Source organism: Fulmarus glacialis, unplaced genomic scaffold (assembly GCF_000690835.1).
Source record: "Fulmarus glacialis isolate BGI_N327 unplaced genomic scaffold, ASM69083v1 scaffold34425, whole genome shotgun sequence".
NCBI classification, from domain to species: domain Eukaryota; kingdom Metazoa; phylum Chordata; class Aves; order Procellariiformes; family Procellariidae; genus Fulmarus; species Fulmarus glacialis.
Window position 1 is genome coordinate 504 of NW_009211731.1, and position 15,334 is coordinate 15,837.

General features: G+C 34.8%; 1 protein-coding gene across 1 annotated transcript in view; it reads left to right on the forward strand.

The window, feature by feature from the left end:
* Positions 1-414: 414 nt before the first annotated feature.
* Positions 415-15,334, forward strand: part of POT1 (protection of telomeres 1) — a gene marked incomplete at its 5' end in the record, with an annotated part of 17,227 nt that continues 2,307 nt past the window's right edge. The window contains 7 exons of the mRNA XM_009577650.1: positions 415-503; positions 1,620-1,664; positions 2,117-2,273; positions 5,225-5,430; positions 8,261-8,396; positions 11,142-11,236; positions 12,836-12,927. Coding sequence (XP_009575945.1) covers positions 415-503; positions 1,620-1,664; positions 2,117-2,273; positions 5,225-5,430; positions 8,261-8,396; positions 11,142-11,236; positions 12,836-12,927 — 820 coding nt within the window. The remainder of the gene's footprint in view (positions 504-1,619; positions 1,665-2,116; positions 2,274-5,224; positions 5,431-8,260; positions 8,397-11,141; positions 11,237-12,835; positions 12,928-15,334) is intronic.

Consider the following 15,334-nt stretch of genomic DNA (forward strand, 5'->3'; position numbering starts at 1 on the left):
CATAACCTCACGACATCCTTGTAGTCCTCCTGAGTGGCCTGCCTCTTCTTCCAAAGGTTAAAAACACACTTTTTTTCCCTTAGGAAGGGCTAAGTAACCAAAGTCCACATTCCTTTATCAGGAATTCTGTTTCCAGTAGTACAGATTTCTTTTGGCACTATATTGTGTTTAAAGTTCCAGAAGTGATTTGGAAAGGAATGTCTCATCTGCATCATCAATATATACTCCTTCAACTTCAGGCTCAATTAAGTTTCATGTCTCTGCTGGAAAATTTATGTCTGAACATTATAGCTGTGTATTGATAAACAGTAGGTTTCATATAAGTGTATGTATAGTCCCATGTATGTGTGTGTGTGTATGTATATATATGAAAGACTTCTTTAAGTCATAAAATATTTAGTCATTCATTTTTAGATTCTTAGAATCCGTGGATCTGGCAGACTGTGAGCATACGGAAAGCATGTCTTCAGTGGAATTAGACGGCACTTTTAACAACATTACAGGTAAGAGCAATTGAAAGCTGATTTGCTCTTTCTTCTAACATATATATGGTCAAGATAAAGTCACAGTTACTGCTTCTCTAAGTGTATAATGTTACTTTCACATACAAAGCCTTAGAGAATTCTTTTGGATTATTAGACTGGGAATGGACATTACGCTATCCTTTTGTCTTGCAGCAGAAGCCTTTCATATACATGGAAAAATACTTTCATAGGAGATAGTGAGTAAATTATTAGACACGGATGGTGTTCTTAATCATACCATATTAGATCATAAAGCAGAGTGACGTAACTCACTCCTTCTAAAGGGGGATTCTTCAGAGACAGGCACTGAAAACACTACTAAACAGCTGCTTGCTGAGGAGCCGTTCTAAAGGCATTGGATGGAAAGTTGTGTCAGTGGCAGAGTTGCAAGGTGCAGCACCATGGAAAAGCAGTATCTTATAGACAGTTCTACAGATCCCATATTATTCTTTGAATGGTATTTTTAGCCCAGAATTAGAATAACTAAAAGTGAACTAAACTCTAAAGCTGATTGGACATAGTCTGCATCTTTGCTTCTAGCTTTTAAAATCTTATGTTACTTAGCCATTATTAACATACTGTGACAGGATATTTCTTAGAGGGTGCAAAAGTCAAGAATAAATAAATACTTCATGTCTAAACCATAACACTGCAAATTTAGAAATAATTTTGCACATATTTACTGCACTGTGTATGTGTAGTAGAGATTGTTCATAGGAGGGAGCAGGCAGTCCATATTGGTTTTAGAATAATATATTTATGCTCTTGTCCAGAGAGATTACAGGGGGATGAATACAGTTTATGTCAGCAGTATCATTCACAGTATACATTTGAAAAGTGTTCATTTTGATGAGTATTGCTATTTAATGTATACACTAATTTCTCCTCAAATATATTAACTCTTGGTATCTAATGTTTGTCTCCTGCTTTGTTTTTTCCTTTTGCTATATTGTCTTCATACATTATTAGGATTTCCATTTTCCTTTGTTCAGCTTTTGGTTTTGTGTGTGTATCTATCTGTTTGGTTTTGTGTGTCCAAATGATAAAGAAGAAAAGAAGGAAGGAAAATAATTAGGAAATTCTTCTTGATTTTAGATCTTGAATCACACTTACAGAGATGTCAGCAGTTATCAGTTACAGGTAGGAAACACTTTGACCTCAAGGTGAATTTGATTTTTACTAAAGAACAAAAATATTTTTCAGAGGTTATTTCAAAGGTTGAAATAATATGTTTTACTTATTATAGGAAGAGCTATTCTAAGAGTATAAGTTTATGAATGTTACATTGGTTTTATTCCATTTTTAAGGGAATAGAGCATATTTATATATTCTACTTTCATTTGGTTTTTTCTACATGCTGAATTTCTGTACCCTGAAGTACACCATGCTCCCACGGCCTGTTGTAATTTATCTTAAAGACTGTAGTAACATGTTGTATTGATGAAACTGAGGCTGCAACTGGGAAGGGAAGAGAAGCTGGGGATTAAGAGAAAATGCATGCCCGCAATGGCCATCTCCCGTATTCCAAATATTATGGTGTTTAATAGGTATGCATGGCTTTTTTTTTTCCCCCCCCCGTTGTTATTTTGCAGTATTAACAGATCATCAGGATTTGAATAACACAGAACTGAAAACCATTCTGAACAGCACAGCTCCTCAACAGTATCGCATTAGAGCAAAGCTGAGAACTTATAAACCCCAGAAGCTCTATCAGTCTATTAAACTTCATTGTTCCAAATGCAACTCTTTGTAAGTGTTTCGCACAATAAAAATAATTAGGAATTGTTCTATATGTTTTGGGATGCCTAGATTTTCAGTGTATTTTCATCCTCTTTTTTGTGTAAAATGAGCTGAATAGAAATGTATTTCATTTTGAGAAAAGATTTGAAACTCACGGACAATAGGTAGGAAAATTTTAAAGCATCAGATGAGTTTCATTTACAGAATCCTTTGAGTGCTTTCAAAACAATAATTTTTCTTTATTTTCAAATTTAGCAGTGCGGTTTTTCCCGTACTGAAGTTGTATTTAAGTACCTGTTTCTGTATTGCAGTTTTAAAATAGGATATGCGAAAAGGTATGATAGTCTCCAAGTGAATGAATAAAATATCTTTGACTAAAGTGTATCTTCCAGAGAAGGCATCTTTTCTGGATCTAAAAATATCAGAGAAACACCATTCACCTTGGTATTTTTGTCTTTTTTCTGACCTGAGTCAGTTCACTGACCGTTTTATCATTGTTATTTCTCCTTTAATGCCATTTGTCTTTGTATCAAATAATGCTCAGTCAAATAATCATATGCCATTTCTGGTTTAAATTCATCTAAAAATGAAAGTCAGTTTGTTTGAAATGGCCTATTTTTGGTTAACTATTGAGTGACATGCGTTACAGTGCTATTCATGGTCATCTGAATCTTGTATCACTTCTTTTTGCCTGACAGCCTAATATCAGTCCCAAGCAAACAGCTTTATTGTTACTGGTGTAAACTATTGCTTTCTTTAAATGATGGCGCATTAGAATTCTCCTAGCCTTTTGAAATTTTTTGCACAATCAAGATTTATTAGATACAAACATCACTGAGGCAAGAAAATACCCCTACTGTCCTTTTCTTACAGCTTTTGGATGCAAAGTAGCATGCTTGCAGCTTTAACAATATTGGTCCTTATCAGATGTTGTTATAACATTCTCTTGGTTGCTAATGTAAGAGGAAGTGCTTCATCATCTTCACAACATACAAGTACATGGTCTTTATTACCAAGTATAGAAAGGAGATAATTACCAACTATGTCTGCCACTTTTGTCACTTTTTTGATATATTTGCCAACTCTGTATAGTAATAAGCAGATACAATTGATAGAATTTGTGTTTGTTCCTTATGAACTTTATCCTTATCCCACAATTTTCCCACAATGACTACTATAGCCTTTTTATATATTCTTGACTTGTTAATGTCTTAATTTCTGTTCGAGTCTCCTTCTGTTTCACATATTGCTGCCTTCTCTTTGCCACAGAATTAGGGCAGGCTTTTAACCAGATAGATTTGTGAGGCTTTAGTTAGCATATTTCTTACTACTGCTACCACCCTCCTGCTGCAATGATGGGACTACTTGCAGTGCTTTCCAAGACATTTAGCTTCTCTTTTCTCAACTGTGTGCATCAGGTGGAAGGAATCAGTGAAATACAGTGGAGCTGTACTGCAGCCTGGATTGGGTGAGTTAAGAGGCCCAGGAAGGAAACATGATTTAGGTGCATCCTTCTCTCCTACATGTTCTGCTGTGGCAGAAGTAGTTGTTTCATGTTTTAGCATATGCTGAAGAGCCTGACTGAACAAAGTTCAATACAAGTTTGATCCTTTAATACTTTATGCAGTAAGATGCATATAACGCTTAGGGAATAAAATCCTTGAGAGAGATGTATTTTTGTTTTTTAGACTTCGACTGGAAGCTTCTCTGTAAATAGCAAAATACCGATACACATGGATGTAGTTTTATTCATGTATCCACATTACAGAAGTTTCAACCCTCGTGTGTAGCTTAGTTCAAAGACAATTCATTCCATTCCTGCCTCTGCGGGAAATCTACAGGCAGGCTATAGAGGCTGGAAGAGTTTAATGGGTATATCTGGAACGATGACCTGTTATGTTAGGTCCATTGCTTTTGCATTTAAAATAGTAATCCAGAAACACGGGTGGAAGGAGTTCATGAGAACAGCACTATGTTCATGAATTGAAAGTTCAGGTTCAGGAAGACCTCGTGTGCCATTTCTACAGTCATAGCAGAAGAATATCAAAGTTTGGTTTCATAGGCAGGAATTATTCTATTCACTGGTGGAAGCAGCTGCTCTTGGGTTTGAAAGTGAAATCGTCAGAATTATCTTCAGGAGTTGATGGTATTTTTTCTTTAACTCCACTCTGAAACTTGGCATCTACTGTCTTTCAGTGTTTTATGAAATAGCCCAAGCTTTTGCCTTTTTTTTAATTGTCCTTTTTGTCACAGTTCATATTCCACCTGAAGCCAACAGGTCTGTCTTGCTTAGGAGAAAACATTCTAATGCATTTTTAATTTGTGTGCCAACCAGTGGCTTTTTGCCTGTTGTTGGTAATATTGGTAAAATTTGAATGGCCTGCATTGCTTCTCTGTGGATGACAACTGGAAATGCATGAATGGTGCACCCTAGTAGGACAGAAACTGTGTGGTGCAGAGTTGCAGATTTTTACAGTACATATATGAAGCTATTCTGCTCCTGCCGTTTTTTCTTTTTTTCCCCCCTCAAAATATGCAAAGTAAAATAGGCTAGAACATAAAACTTGAAATTATATGAGCTTATACGGTCTTTTCACTCTACTGAAGTCATATGCAGTTGTGTGACCCTTTTAAGGCACAACTGAAACACATAAAGCTTGGTATATTTGTTTTTCCATGGATTTATATATGTGTGGATGAAGCCTCTAGGCTGCCTCTGCTCCTAGGTAAGATTAGATTACTTAGCATATTTATTAACATGGAAATGAATTATCTTGTCATAATTTGCTATACAACTCTAAATGTTTAAACTGATATAACAACAAAGTTATTTTTCCTGTATATGTTTTAACTCTCATGACTATATTTTAATATTTATTCAGAGTACTGTCATCCTTGTTGCTAGATTGCCTGAGAAGAAGCTGTTAGAATTCACTTATTCATTTTGGAAATGGTTTTAGGCAAGAAGTTCCAGATGGAGATGACTTTGACTTTATTTTACAAGGCTCTGGCATTACTGCCCCAAACCCAGAATTACACAATACATCCTGGTATGATTCTGTAATGTGGACTATACAAGACCAGAAACAAAGGAAAATAGCTATCCATTTTGTAAAGCATGATGAAATGCTTCAACAGCCTGAAGATACTTTGCTTATGATAGAAGGTAAGATAAATTGCAAATATACCACTTCTTATGGCACGCTGTCCACTCTGAGTATCTAACAGTTATGCTGAAGTTGTATTCAGTGTAAGTAGTGACGATCATAAAGGCATCTTTAAAGAAAAGAAAAACTCATCTGGAACTTTAAGTTACTATTGTGCAAACAGGAAAAAGTCATCTGTGAAGGTCTTGTAAGGTGCTTCTGTCTATTTTAAAACTCTACCAATAAGTTTATTGTTGATTCTGCTAAAATTAATATCCGAATATGTTTTTTTCAAGCTGTGCTTACTGATTTTTCAGTTCTGATTTGAAAACTTGCTGAGTCTTCTAAAAAAACCTAGTTTTAGACTTGATGTGGAAACGTTTTGGAAGGCTTCTGATAATACAAGCCTACAATTAACTTTGTCAGCCTCTGGATGTCAGTGTTGTTTCAGATTAATAGAGCTCGCAGCATGGGGGTTTTTTTGTTTGGTTTGGGTTTTATCAGGTTTCCTCAGGGAAGAGAAATAGCCACTGAACTTTAAACAAAGCAATTTAGCAAGAATACTAATAAGGAATGTTTTGAATAGAATAAAAGTAATAAATAATTGTATATAGTACCATTCCAAGTTTAAAACAAAGTCTTCAATTGTGCTCAAGTAATGGTGTGAATAAGTGAATGTAAGTCAGATGGTCCTTTGTGTAAGGGTCAATGACAAAACGCCTTCTGTTTTCTGCTTTGTTTTATATTCAACTAGTTCTGATAGCTGCTTTATTTCTGACATGTTCCAAAATTGATTTTTTTTTTTTTTTTGGCAATCTAACCTTATCTAACCTTAACAAAATCTAACCTTAACAAAAGAAAAAAGAATCTATTTTCTATTCTATTTTCCTAAAATAACAACAATATAACTTCGTAAATCTTTTTTCAGATATTAAAGTGCCAGCAGCTAAGTATGTGTGTATGTGGATATATGTGTTTCATGTTGGAGCACAAGGAAAAGGCGTAATCATAATAAAAAGTTTTAACACTTTTTTCCCAGAAGATTGATCATGAACCTTGCCAAAGCTACATGCTATTTTAATTTTTATCTTTAAGTTTTTGGAGGTGGATATTTTGAAGTCTCCCTAGAAATCTTCCCAGCACTTTTCCAGATACAGACAACCCTCAAAGGCCAAACACATTATGACATTTGTTAGACAGACATGGTCTAGATTCTACTCATTTGTCAAACACAAGCAATTTGCTCTTCTACAACACAGTACTCTATTCTTCCCTATAATCATTATGCTGAAGCAAGGACTTCTTTTTGAGTGTTTGGCATCTATTGGGCTGGAATTGAGGAAACAATTGGATAATGGACAGAATTTTACGTGAGCCTCCACAGGGAGTGTGGGGAATCCATAACCATTGCTACAGATTAGTTGAACTGAAGAGTGAAATGCTACGGTTAACAAGTAGACTAATGCTCCTTGCATATCCTCATTATTTGTACATGAAGTCACTGTGATTCGTATCATGGTCAACCCCTGGTAGTTCTGTGTGGTTTATGCCAGTCTCTTAGAAGCCAGAATACATTTGCTTGATGTAACTTTGTATTACAACAAAGTTTAAATTTTGGAGACCTTTTAGGAATATCAGTTAAAACTACACTGAATTTTGTATGCTAATCCCTTGAATGAGAGTTCAAATGTATAAGAGAGGCTTTAACTGTGTCACTGTACTTGGAAGACCTTTGTCTTCTAACCTTTTGGGAAGCCATTTAAAATATCTCTGCCTGTGTTTTCTTTATTTTTTTAACTAGATGTTGAGTTCATTGAGGAGGTTTCATGTTGTTGTGCATTTTTTCATCCTGAGTAATAATGTAGTTTTATCAGTTTTATTTTCTTCTCTAGTTACCTCTGCAATACAAGAAACAATTACATGCAATAAATATTTTACAATCCAGTGTCATAATTACTTGTCATAAAGTCTTTGAAACATCTTACTTATAGATAGTGGTAAACAGCACAGTTGTAGAATATATTTATTTTAAAACAGTTGGCTCACTTTTTTTATTGTTGTTTACGAGCTGATTAAATCATATATTTTTGTTAAACTATTTCCAAATAACTGTTCTCTGTGTGTTAAATTCATAAATTTACCACATTTCCACTGAATTGGTGAAATGTCAGAAAGATTCCGTAATCAGTTCTGCAGTCTATACTACAGAGACTGAAGACAGGTTATCCCGTGATTTATAATAAATTTGAAAGAACTTTTTCCTCTCACTGGAATTGGAAAATCTCAGGGTTCCAGCTGTAATATATTAAATTTTTGCTGTGTTCCTAGCATGGCCACAATTTAGTAGCACTCAAATTAGCATGAAGTTTGGTTGTTCTGCATTTCCCACCTCATGTCATTTATGACATGGTTGAATAACTACTTTTTCATAAACTGCTGGTTAAAAATTCATAGAATTTTGCCACTTAAAAGCTGAAAAAACACTTACTTAGGAGCAATTGCAAAAGTCAGTTTATTCTTTTTTTTTTTCCCCCCAAGAAAATTGCTAGTAAAATCATAGGAGAAATTATATGAAAGTGATGCTAACTAAATACAACTTCATGGTTACAGTGATAGCTATGAGAAAGATATTAAGGCATCTGCTCTGATAAATGTCCATCTTTGATTCTTTATTGAGTCTGTTTTTGAGTAAGAGTGAGAATGTTATGGACCATTTTTTAAGTTTTCCATAGTGGGTCTCAATTTTTATTGAAGGTTCTGAAATCAACATCTAATCAGCCGAGAAATGCAAGTTGTTCAATTTATTCTTGATTACAGTTTAAAAAAAACATGGTTTTCTGTTTTTAATAGGTGGAACACTAAAAGAAGTCTGGAAGCTTACAAAAAGATTTAAATGCATTATTCCTGTGAGATCCACAGAAGATGATCTTGAATTATTAGATCTTTCAGCTCCTTTTCTTTTACAAGGGAACATAAAATATTATGGGTAGGTTAAAAGTATTTGTTGATATTTTAGTAGTTGCATTAATAGATAGATATAATTTTCTTCAGTAATTCAAACTGCAGTGCTCAAGGGATAACTTACCCAAAAATTCTTCGATGCAAAATACATAACATGATCAGTAGTACTGAGATCAGGGATGAAATGTCATACTACTACCTCGTATCAAAGGACTCAACTGCAGTTGGGCTTTATCTTGCACTATAAATGTTATGCCCTTAATTACACAGCCCCCCAGGTCTTGTCTGTGGTGTGTGGGTAGGGCAGTATACTACAGGGATGGAAATGCACATATGAGTCTCTTTAGGCTGCAAAATGCCTAAATCTTCGTCTTTTAGTCCAGATCTTCCATTTTCTGGCCAGAAAAATACCATTTTCTGGTCTTGTTAGACTAAAGTCAAAACATACGTTGCTTTAAAACTGTATGCTGTTTTTTTTGTACACAGATAATATTTAAAAAGAGACGCAGAAAATAATTTCGGGCTGTCAATCTACATCTCTCTCTGTCTCTCTCTCATTCCTAGTGTTGGGAAAGCTTGGGTTTTGGAAGAAATAAGGGATTTTGGACAGCCTTTCCTCACCATTTGCCATTTATTGAGATCCACAAAACTGCAAAGTGCCTTACCTCTTTGTGGATGTCAGTCACTGTAGAGACAACTTCAATGGGTTTCTGAATTCCACAGTTCCAAGGCTGTGGAGTACGATACACACATCTAGGTCTGGTATCTGTGCTATGCCATGCAATACTGTGTTGCTGCTCAATGAGAGCTAGCAGCAGCATGTTCTCCCAGTACTGCACAGCAGCATGCAGTTACAGAGCTCAGAAATACCAGTGTACTTCATGCAAGCTATTGAGTCCTCCCTCTTAGCAGACCTAATAAGTTCAAGCAGAGTGCTGTGTTGCACTACTTCAGTCCTGTAGGCAGTAAAAAAATTTCTGTGCAGAAATACTACACGTTTCACATGAACCCTAAAGTTTCACATAAGGGCCTGATAAAATGAATACAGATAATTACTTCTCTATATATTCTCATATATTTTTTTGACCTTTTCAGATATGGCTGTCCACAGCTTTTTTAAATAAAGGCAATATATGGGTATTCCTACTGGGAGTGGATCTTCACCAGTACAAAGTATTTCCCCTTGCACTTTCATAATCCATATATTTCCCCAGCTACGCACAACTCATCTTCAGACATCGTTCTTTGTTTAAATGGCTGTATTGTAAAAGCCAACACTCTATAAGATATTCCTTGATTGTTTATAGGATATTTAGGAAGGAGCCTCACAAGGATGTTGACGTTTCAGAGCTTTGTTCCACACGCTTTTTTATCAGTAGCATATACTTAGCAAAGTCTAAAAAAGATTCCTTATAGTAGAACAAAAAGCAAATTTATTTTTGCTATAGGAATGAGCTTGAATACCTGTATAAATATTTATATGTGTGTGCATATGCATGTATACTCATATATATGTATAAAAAAAAATAAACACACACGCACTTGCATATAAAAAACAAAATTCACAGCTAAGTTACTTTATTGGAGTTTAGGTGGTTTTTTTAAAGGAAAAAAGTAACTTCATTGAGTTTGGTTTTATATCACTTGAGCAGAACTAGTGCTATTGATTTTTATGATGCATTTTGCATGTAATTCTAAAAGATAATGTATGTCTATTTTAAGTTCTAACTGTAGTATATTAGCACAGAAGCTTAATTTGGAAAAAATAGTTGTTCTCTAATTTTATATCTTGAGGCAAATGACAACAACTTTGAAAACAATTCTTCAATATTTTCGTCCACTTGCAGCATTTGCTTACTATGTCATGTGTGAAATTTATAATTACTAGTGAAAATACACCAGCAAGTCATAGTTAATATTTTTTAACATAGGTAAAGCCAAATTTCTCCTCTAACCCTGTTGTGTTTTTAGAGCATGCTACAAGTTCAGATTTGTTCCTGCTTTTACAAAGTCAGATGTTGTTTGTGTTGCTAAATGACAAAGTAGTGACGTATGAATAATGTTTAGCAGTGACATATGAGTATATGTTCAGCAATGTAGTGATCTTAGAATCATAGAGTGATTTGGGCTGGAAGGGACCTTTAAAGATCATCCAGTCCAACGCCCCTGCCACGGGCAGGGACACCTTCCGCTAGATCAGATTGCTCAAAGCCTCGTCCAACCTGGCCTTGAGCACTTCCAGGGATGGAGCAGCCACAACTTCTCCGGGCAACCTGTTCCAGTGCTTCACCACCCTCATCCTTCTGTACAATGTAAATCGACCCTTTTTCAGTTTAAAACTGTTGCCCCTTGTCCTGTCACTACAGACCTTGGTAAAAAGTCTCTCTCCATCTTTCTTATAAGCCCCCTTTATATATTAAAAGGCTGCAATAAGGTCTTCCCGAAGCCTTCTCTTCTCCAAGGTGAACAACCCCAACTCTCTCAGCTTTGACGTACAGTTTTCCTCCTTTCTGTTCACTAAGGTGGTCTTTTCCAGACCAAAATGATTTATTTCTTCTCAGGGATAATTCAAAAGCAGCATTAAGAGTCTTTGATGTGGTCTAAAGCTTGTGTGTCTGGTAAAATAGTTACTTTAAACAGCAATAGAATACTTTCGCACTCCTACTGAGTAAGGAAATCAGATTTTTTTTTTTTTTTTTTTTGTGCAGAAAGCTTCTAGTATAAATAAATCAGTGTTTGGTTAGTCTCAGTATCTTGTTCTAAATGCTAGGTGCAAGCAGTGTTCAACTCCAAAGCCCATCAAGAGTCTAAGTTCCATTGCAGCAGAACAACAACCATCATGGGAACCAACTGAAATAGCACAAGGTCAGCTGACATATTGTCCTGAGATACTTTTGTGCCTTGATTCTGAAGTGTTTATGTGAAATAGTTTGGTTTCGGGGTTGCAGTTTTGTACAGAAAGCATGTAAGTTATGGTTATGCTTGAGTATAAAGCTGTAAAATTTATTCACCTTTTACCAGTTGAAATAACATACTTAGTTTTGAAACCATTACAGTATGAATTAAACCATTAAAACCATTACAGTATGTTGAATAGTTTCTTCTACCATAGATGTCACTAGTAACACCTATCATAGTACAGCTGTGATGAATTTTTGGTTGCAGATGTCATTTTAAACTGTGTACATGCTTGCAGTCGTAGAAGTTAGTCTTGCTTTTCCTTTTGAAGATACAGTTTTTCTGACTAGAACTAAAAAGAGTCTTACTTAATGACTAATAAAAGTTAGACTTTTATCTTCTGTAAGTCTTATCAATGCTAAGCATATTCCAGAGAGTCTGCAAGAAATAATACTCAAATGAAAAGAATTATACCATAACATATATGTGTGTTCCATGCTTTGTGTGTTTCTTGTGTTACTTTACGTAGTCAACACTTTCAAATCCTGGAGGTAAAATGGAGCTTAGAACTTCACAACATGTTCAGGAAAAAGAATATTTTCATGTTTCTCAATTCATGTTCTAACATATTAAGTTGGAATATCTAGCAGTATCTAAGCTTGGTAAAGACTTTATAAAAGAAAAAAACTATTTGAGCAATGTAGTGGTTCTCTTAAATAAACTGTCATAATTATATTCTATTAAATAAATGTAAAGTAATATATAACTGGCAGTGTTACAACACCTGTGATTGACATTTAATTCTCAAAATGAAAACAATATTCATTAAATGCTTTCTGGCATTTAAACTGTTTTATGTATATTATTCTTTTACCATCTGTATTTTCAGACTAAATGATAACCTGCAAGTATATCAGATCAGTTGAGCATAAAATGACTAGCCAATTTAAGTGGCCAGAAAAGATTGATGCAGAGTTGCAATAACTTTGTTTAAAATATTTTATGTTTGCAGTATAACAGTTGCTGCTGCCAGTGAGAGAATGACTATAGTCATTTACTTATGCTGGAATATTTTCAGAACTGCCAGCAAAGTTTTTCTGAATAAGACTTTGCCTAGTAGCTTTTATGAGATCATATGAAACGAATTGTTTTCTTCAGAAGATGTTTTCAGGTGGAATGCTTTCTTATTATCACTGAATTAAGAGCAAGTCTCCTTTAATCTTCCATGGATAAGAGGAGTAGGAGGATCCTACCAAGGTAGGATCTAAGATCTAAGCAAATATTAGCATTTCTTTTACTAGGATGAGAATAAGTACTTAAAAATCTTTCTGCATTTTTATAGACTCATCTATTAAAATGTTTCTAGGCAAATTGCAATGCGTTCTCAAAATACGAACCACATTTTGCTATTCAGAGCCTCTATCTTTTGACCTGTCAATTTATACTTTTAATGACAGTATTCCAAGTCAGTTACTATTAAAGGAGGGATATTGTCGCTTGAGTTATTATGGTTTGTCTTTTGCATATTCGCTCTAACAAACAGATCTTTTTTTTTTTTTCCTTTAGTTTTAGGTATTGAGCCGCTCCAGTATGTTTTTATTATGAAGTTTACACTGGTTGATGGAACAGGAGCACTAAATGCATACCTTTTTGATTATGTAAGTAAATCTAGGTAAAGGTAGACTCCACAGATTATGTGGGTTTAGATTTTATTTATTTTTAAAATAGCAAATGTATGTACAGAAATACTTATTCCATGTTACCTGCAGTGTTTTGCAGGGACAGTTACAAGTGCTGTAATGTTATTAGTACTGTCCATCAATGAAGATGCACAGAATGTAATTTTCAGTAATTTTTCAATAAAATATCAGAGTATAGAATATCAAAGCATAAAGACAAAACTGAAGCTTGTAGATGGATTATTTGGTATTTCCATAGACTTTTATACATTTCCATGGCTGAATTTCTCTTTTATTGGCAATGTTAAATTATGCAGCCTGAATGCTGTGTGAATGATGGGAGTGTTTCAAAATTTATGCAGGTAACTTCTGGATTAGTTCAAAATCTTATTACCTCTTTTTTTAACTCTCAGTAGAATCTACCCATTCAGTAATTCTTGATTTTTGTTGCATATGACCATGAGGTAGAAGAGGCCTGCCTTCCCCTGAACCTAGGCAGGACTCAGCTATAACTATACAGATATTTGGTTTTGATTTCAGAAGCAGTTTATTCAACTATTTTGTTAACCTTAGAATTAACCTAAGAATTAACCTACTCTCTGAAGCAACTTAAGACCATTCCAAAAAAAAAGAATGGATGGTTTTCCTGTCACTATGCACTGTATAATGATTTTACCTTCTGAAGGCTAAAAAACCACCGTTCATTCTATCTTCTTCCATATAAGAGTTTTTTTCATATGAGAGGTTTTTTTCTTCCATACCAGTTTTCTTTGAAAACTCTGACCATCCTCACTGTTGTTTTTCTGGGTTCTTCCCAGGTGGCCCACGTCTCCCTTGAAGTGCTAAAACAGTACCCTAGCATGAGGCATTGCCAGATAATGCTTCTATTTGTATAAATCAGTATGGTGATCACTTAATTTCTTGCTTACTGATTGATGGTATAGTCCCTTCATCTCTGAGTAGAACCTCAGCTTTAAGAAATTATTCCTCATTCTTTGTTTGAGCAGTTGATCTGGCTTGCTTAAAAGCAGTATTTTATACGTGTATCTCGTGGAAGGTGTGGGGGGTGGGTTTTTTGGTCCCAGTAGCTCTCAAGTTCGTCAAAAATTAGTTCTAATCCTTTACTGCTGTATACTTGCCGTTCCCCTGGCTTGGTTTTGTCTGTAAACATAGTGGGCCTATTTGCTATTCCATAAAGCATGTGACTAATGAAAATTCTCAAAATCACCAAACTTAGGACAATCCCCTGCAGAATCCACTTTGGACATCTCCCATTTTGACAGTAAACTACCAATTACTCTTCAGGATTTTTTTTATTTCTTTCCTTTTTACTCCAATTCATAAGCTTTATTATTAGATTAGCAGTTTGATGCACAAAGATGGTTTGAGTACAAATTTTTTGTGATGCTGAAGGTGGAGGATTTCTGACTGGTTATTGCTTCCTACATCTCCAATTTAGGGCTGAAGATGAATTGTATACGTCTAGCATCCTCCTTAGTGAATTTACTCCTTTACATGTATTGTTGTGTGCAGTAGAAATATCTGTTGCTATGTATTTTGTGGGGTTTTTCCTTTTGTTTTACCTTTTGGGTTTTTTTTGTTTGTTTTGGTTTGTTTTTTACATACACATGCACATGCCAATTTTAGTTACTACTCTAAATTTTGAGATGGAATGTCAATTATTTTGAAAAGGGAAAATAATAAAAAAGTGAGAAGAATTTGGTAAAGAAGGGAATTATAATCTAAAATAGATTAGTATTACATTGTACCTTTTGTCCTTCTATAAGTGCATTTGTGTGTTTTCTTATTCCAGCAATTCACAGCTGGGAATATCAGGATCTCACATTTGGAGTAGTCTACCTACCCAAATGGAAAATAGTCGGTGTAGTGGCACTTCAGAGTTATAACTTTGTCTAAAATGGGACAGAGAAACAGTTCAGTGGGATTTTTTTTTTTTCCCCACAGCAATGCTATTTAATGTGTATATATTTGCATATTTTCCACCATTATACTAAATGACTTTGAATGGGGCTTTGTTTAATTTTAAGGGGGCTCCTTGTTTAATTTTAAGTAAGTAAAAATAAAACTGGAAAAAACGCAAGTGTGTTTTCTTAAAATACACAGTGTATTAGCAGCAAAGGAGGTCAAAGACTGCAATCCCCATTTCAGCTAGTCATCTTTTCCTTCTACTGTCCTCTTTCCTTTTTATCTTGAGAAATTAAACTGCAAAAGGAAGGTGGGGGAAAAGATTTTAAACCATCTCTTGATGCAGAATTCCAAAAATCTCTACTTCAGGGTAGCTCAGATTCTTATCAGATACTGTTCAGTACTACAACTTAGCTGCAGGAAAAAAAACCACAATTTCTTCTGAAGTGCCAGCTGCTAG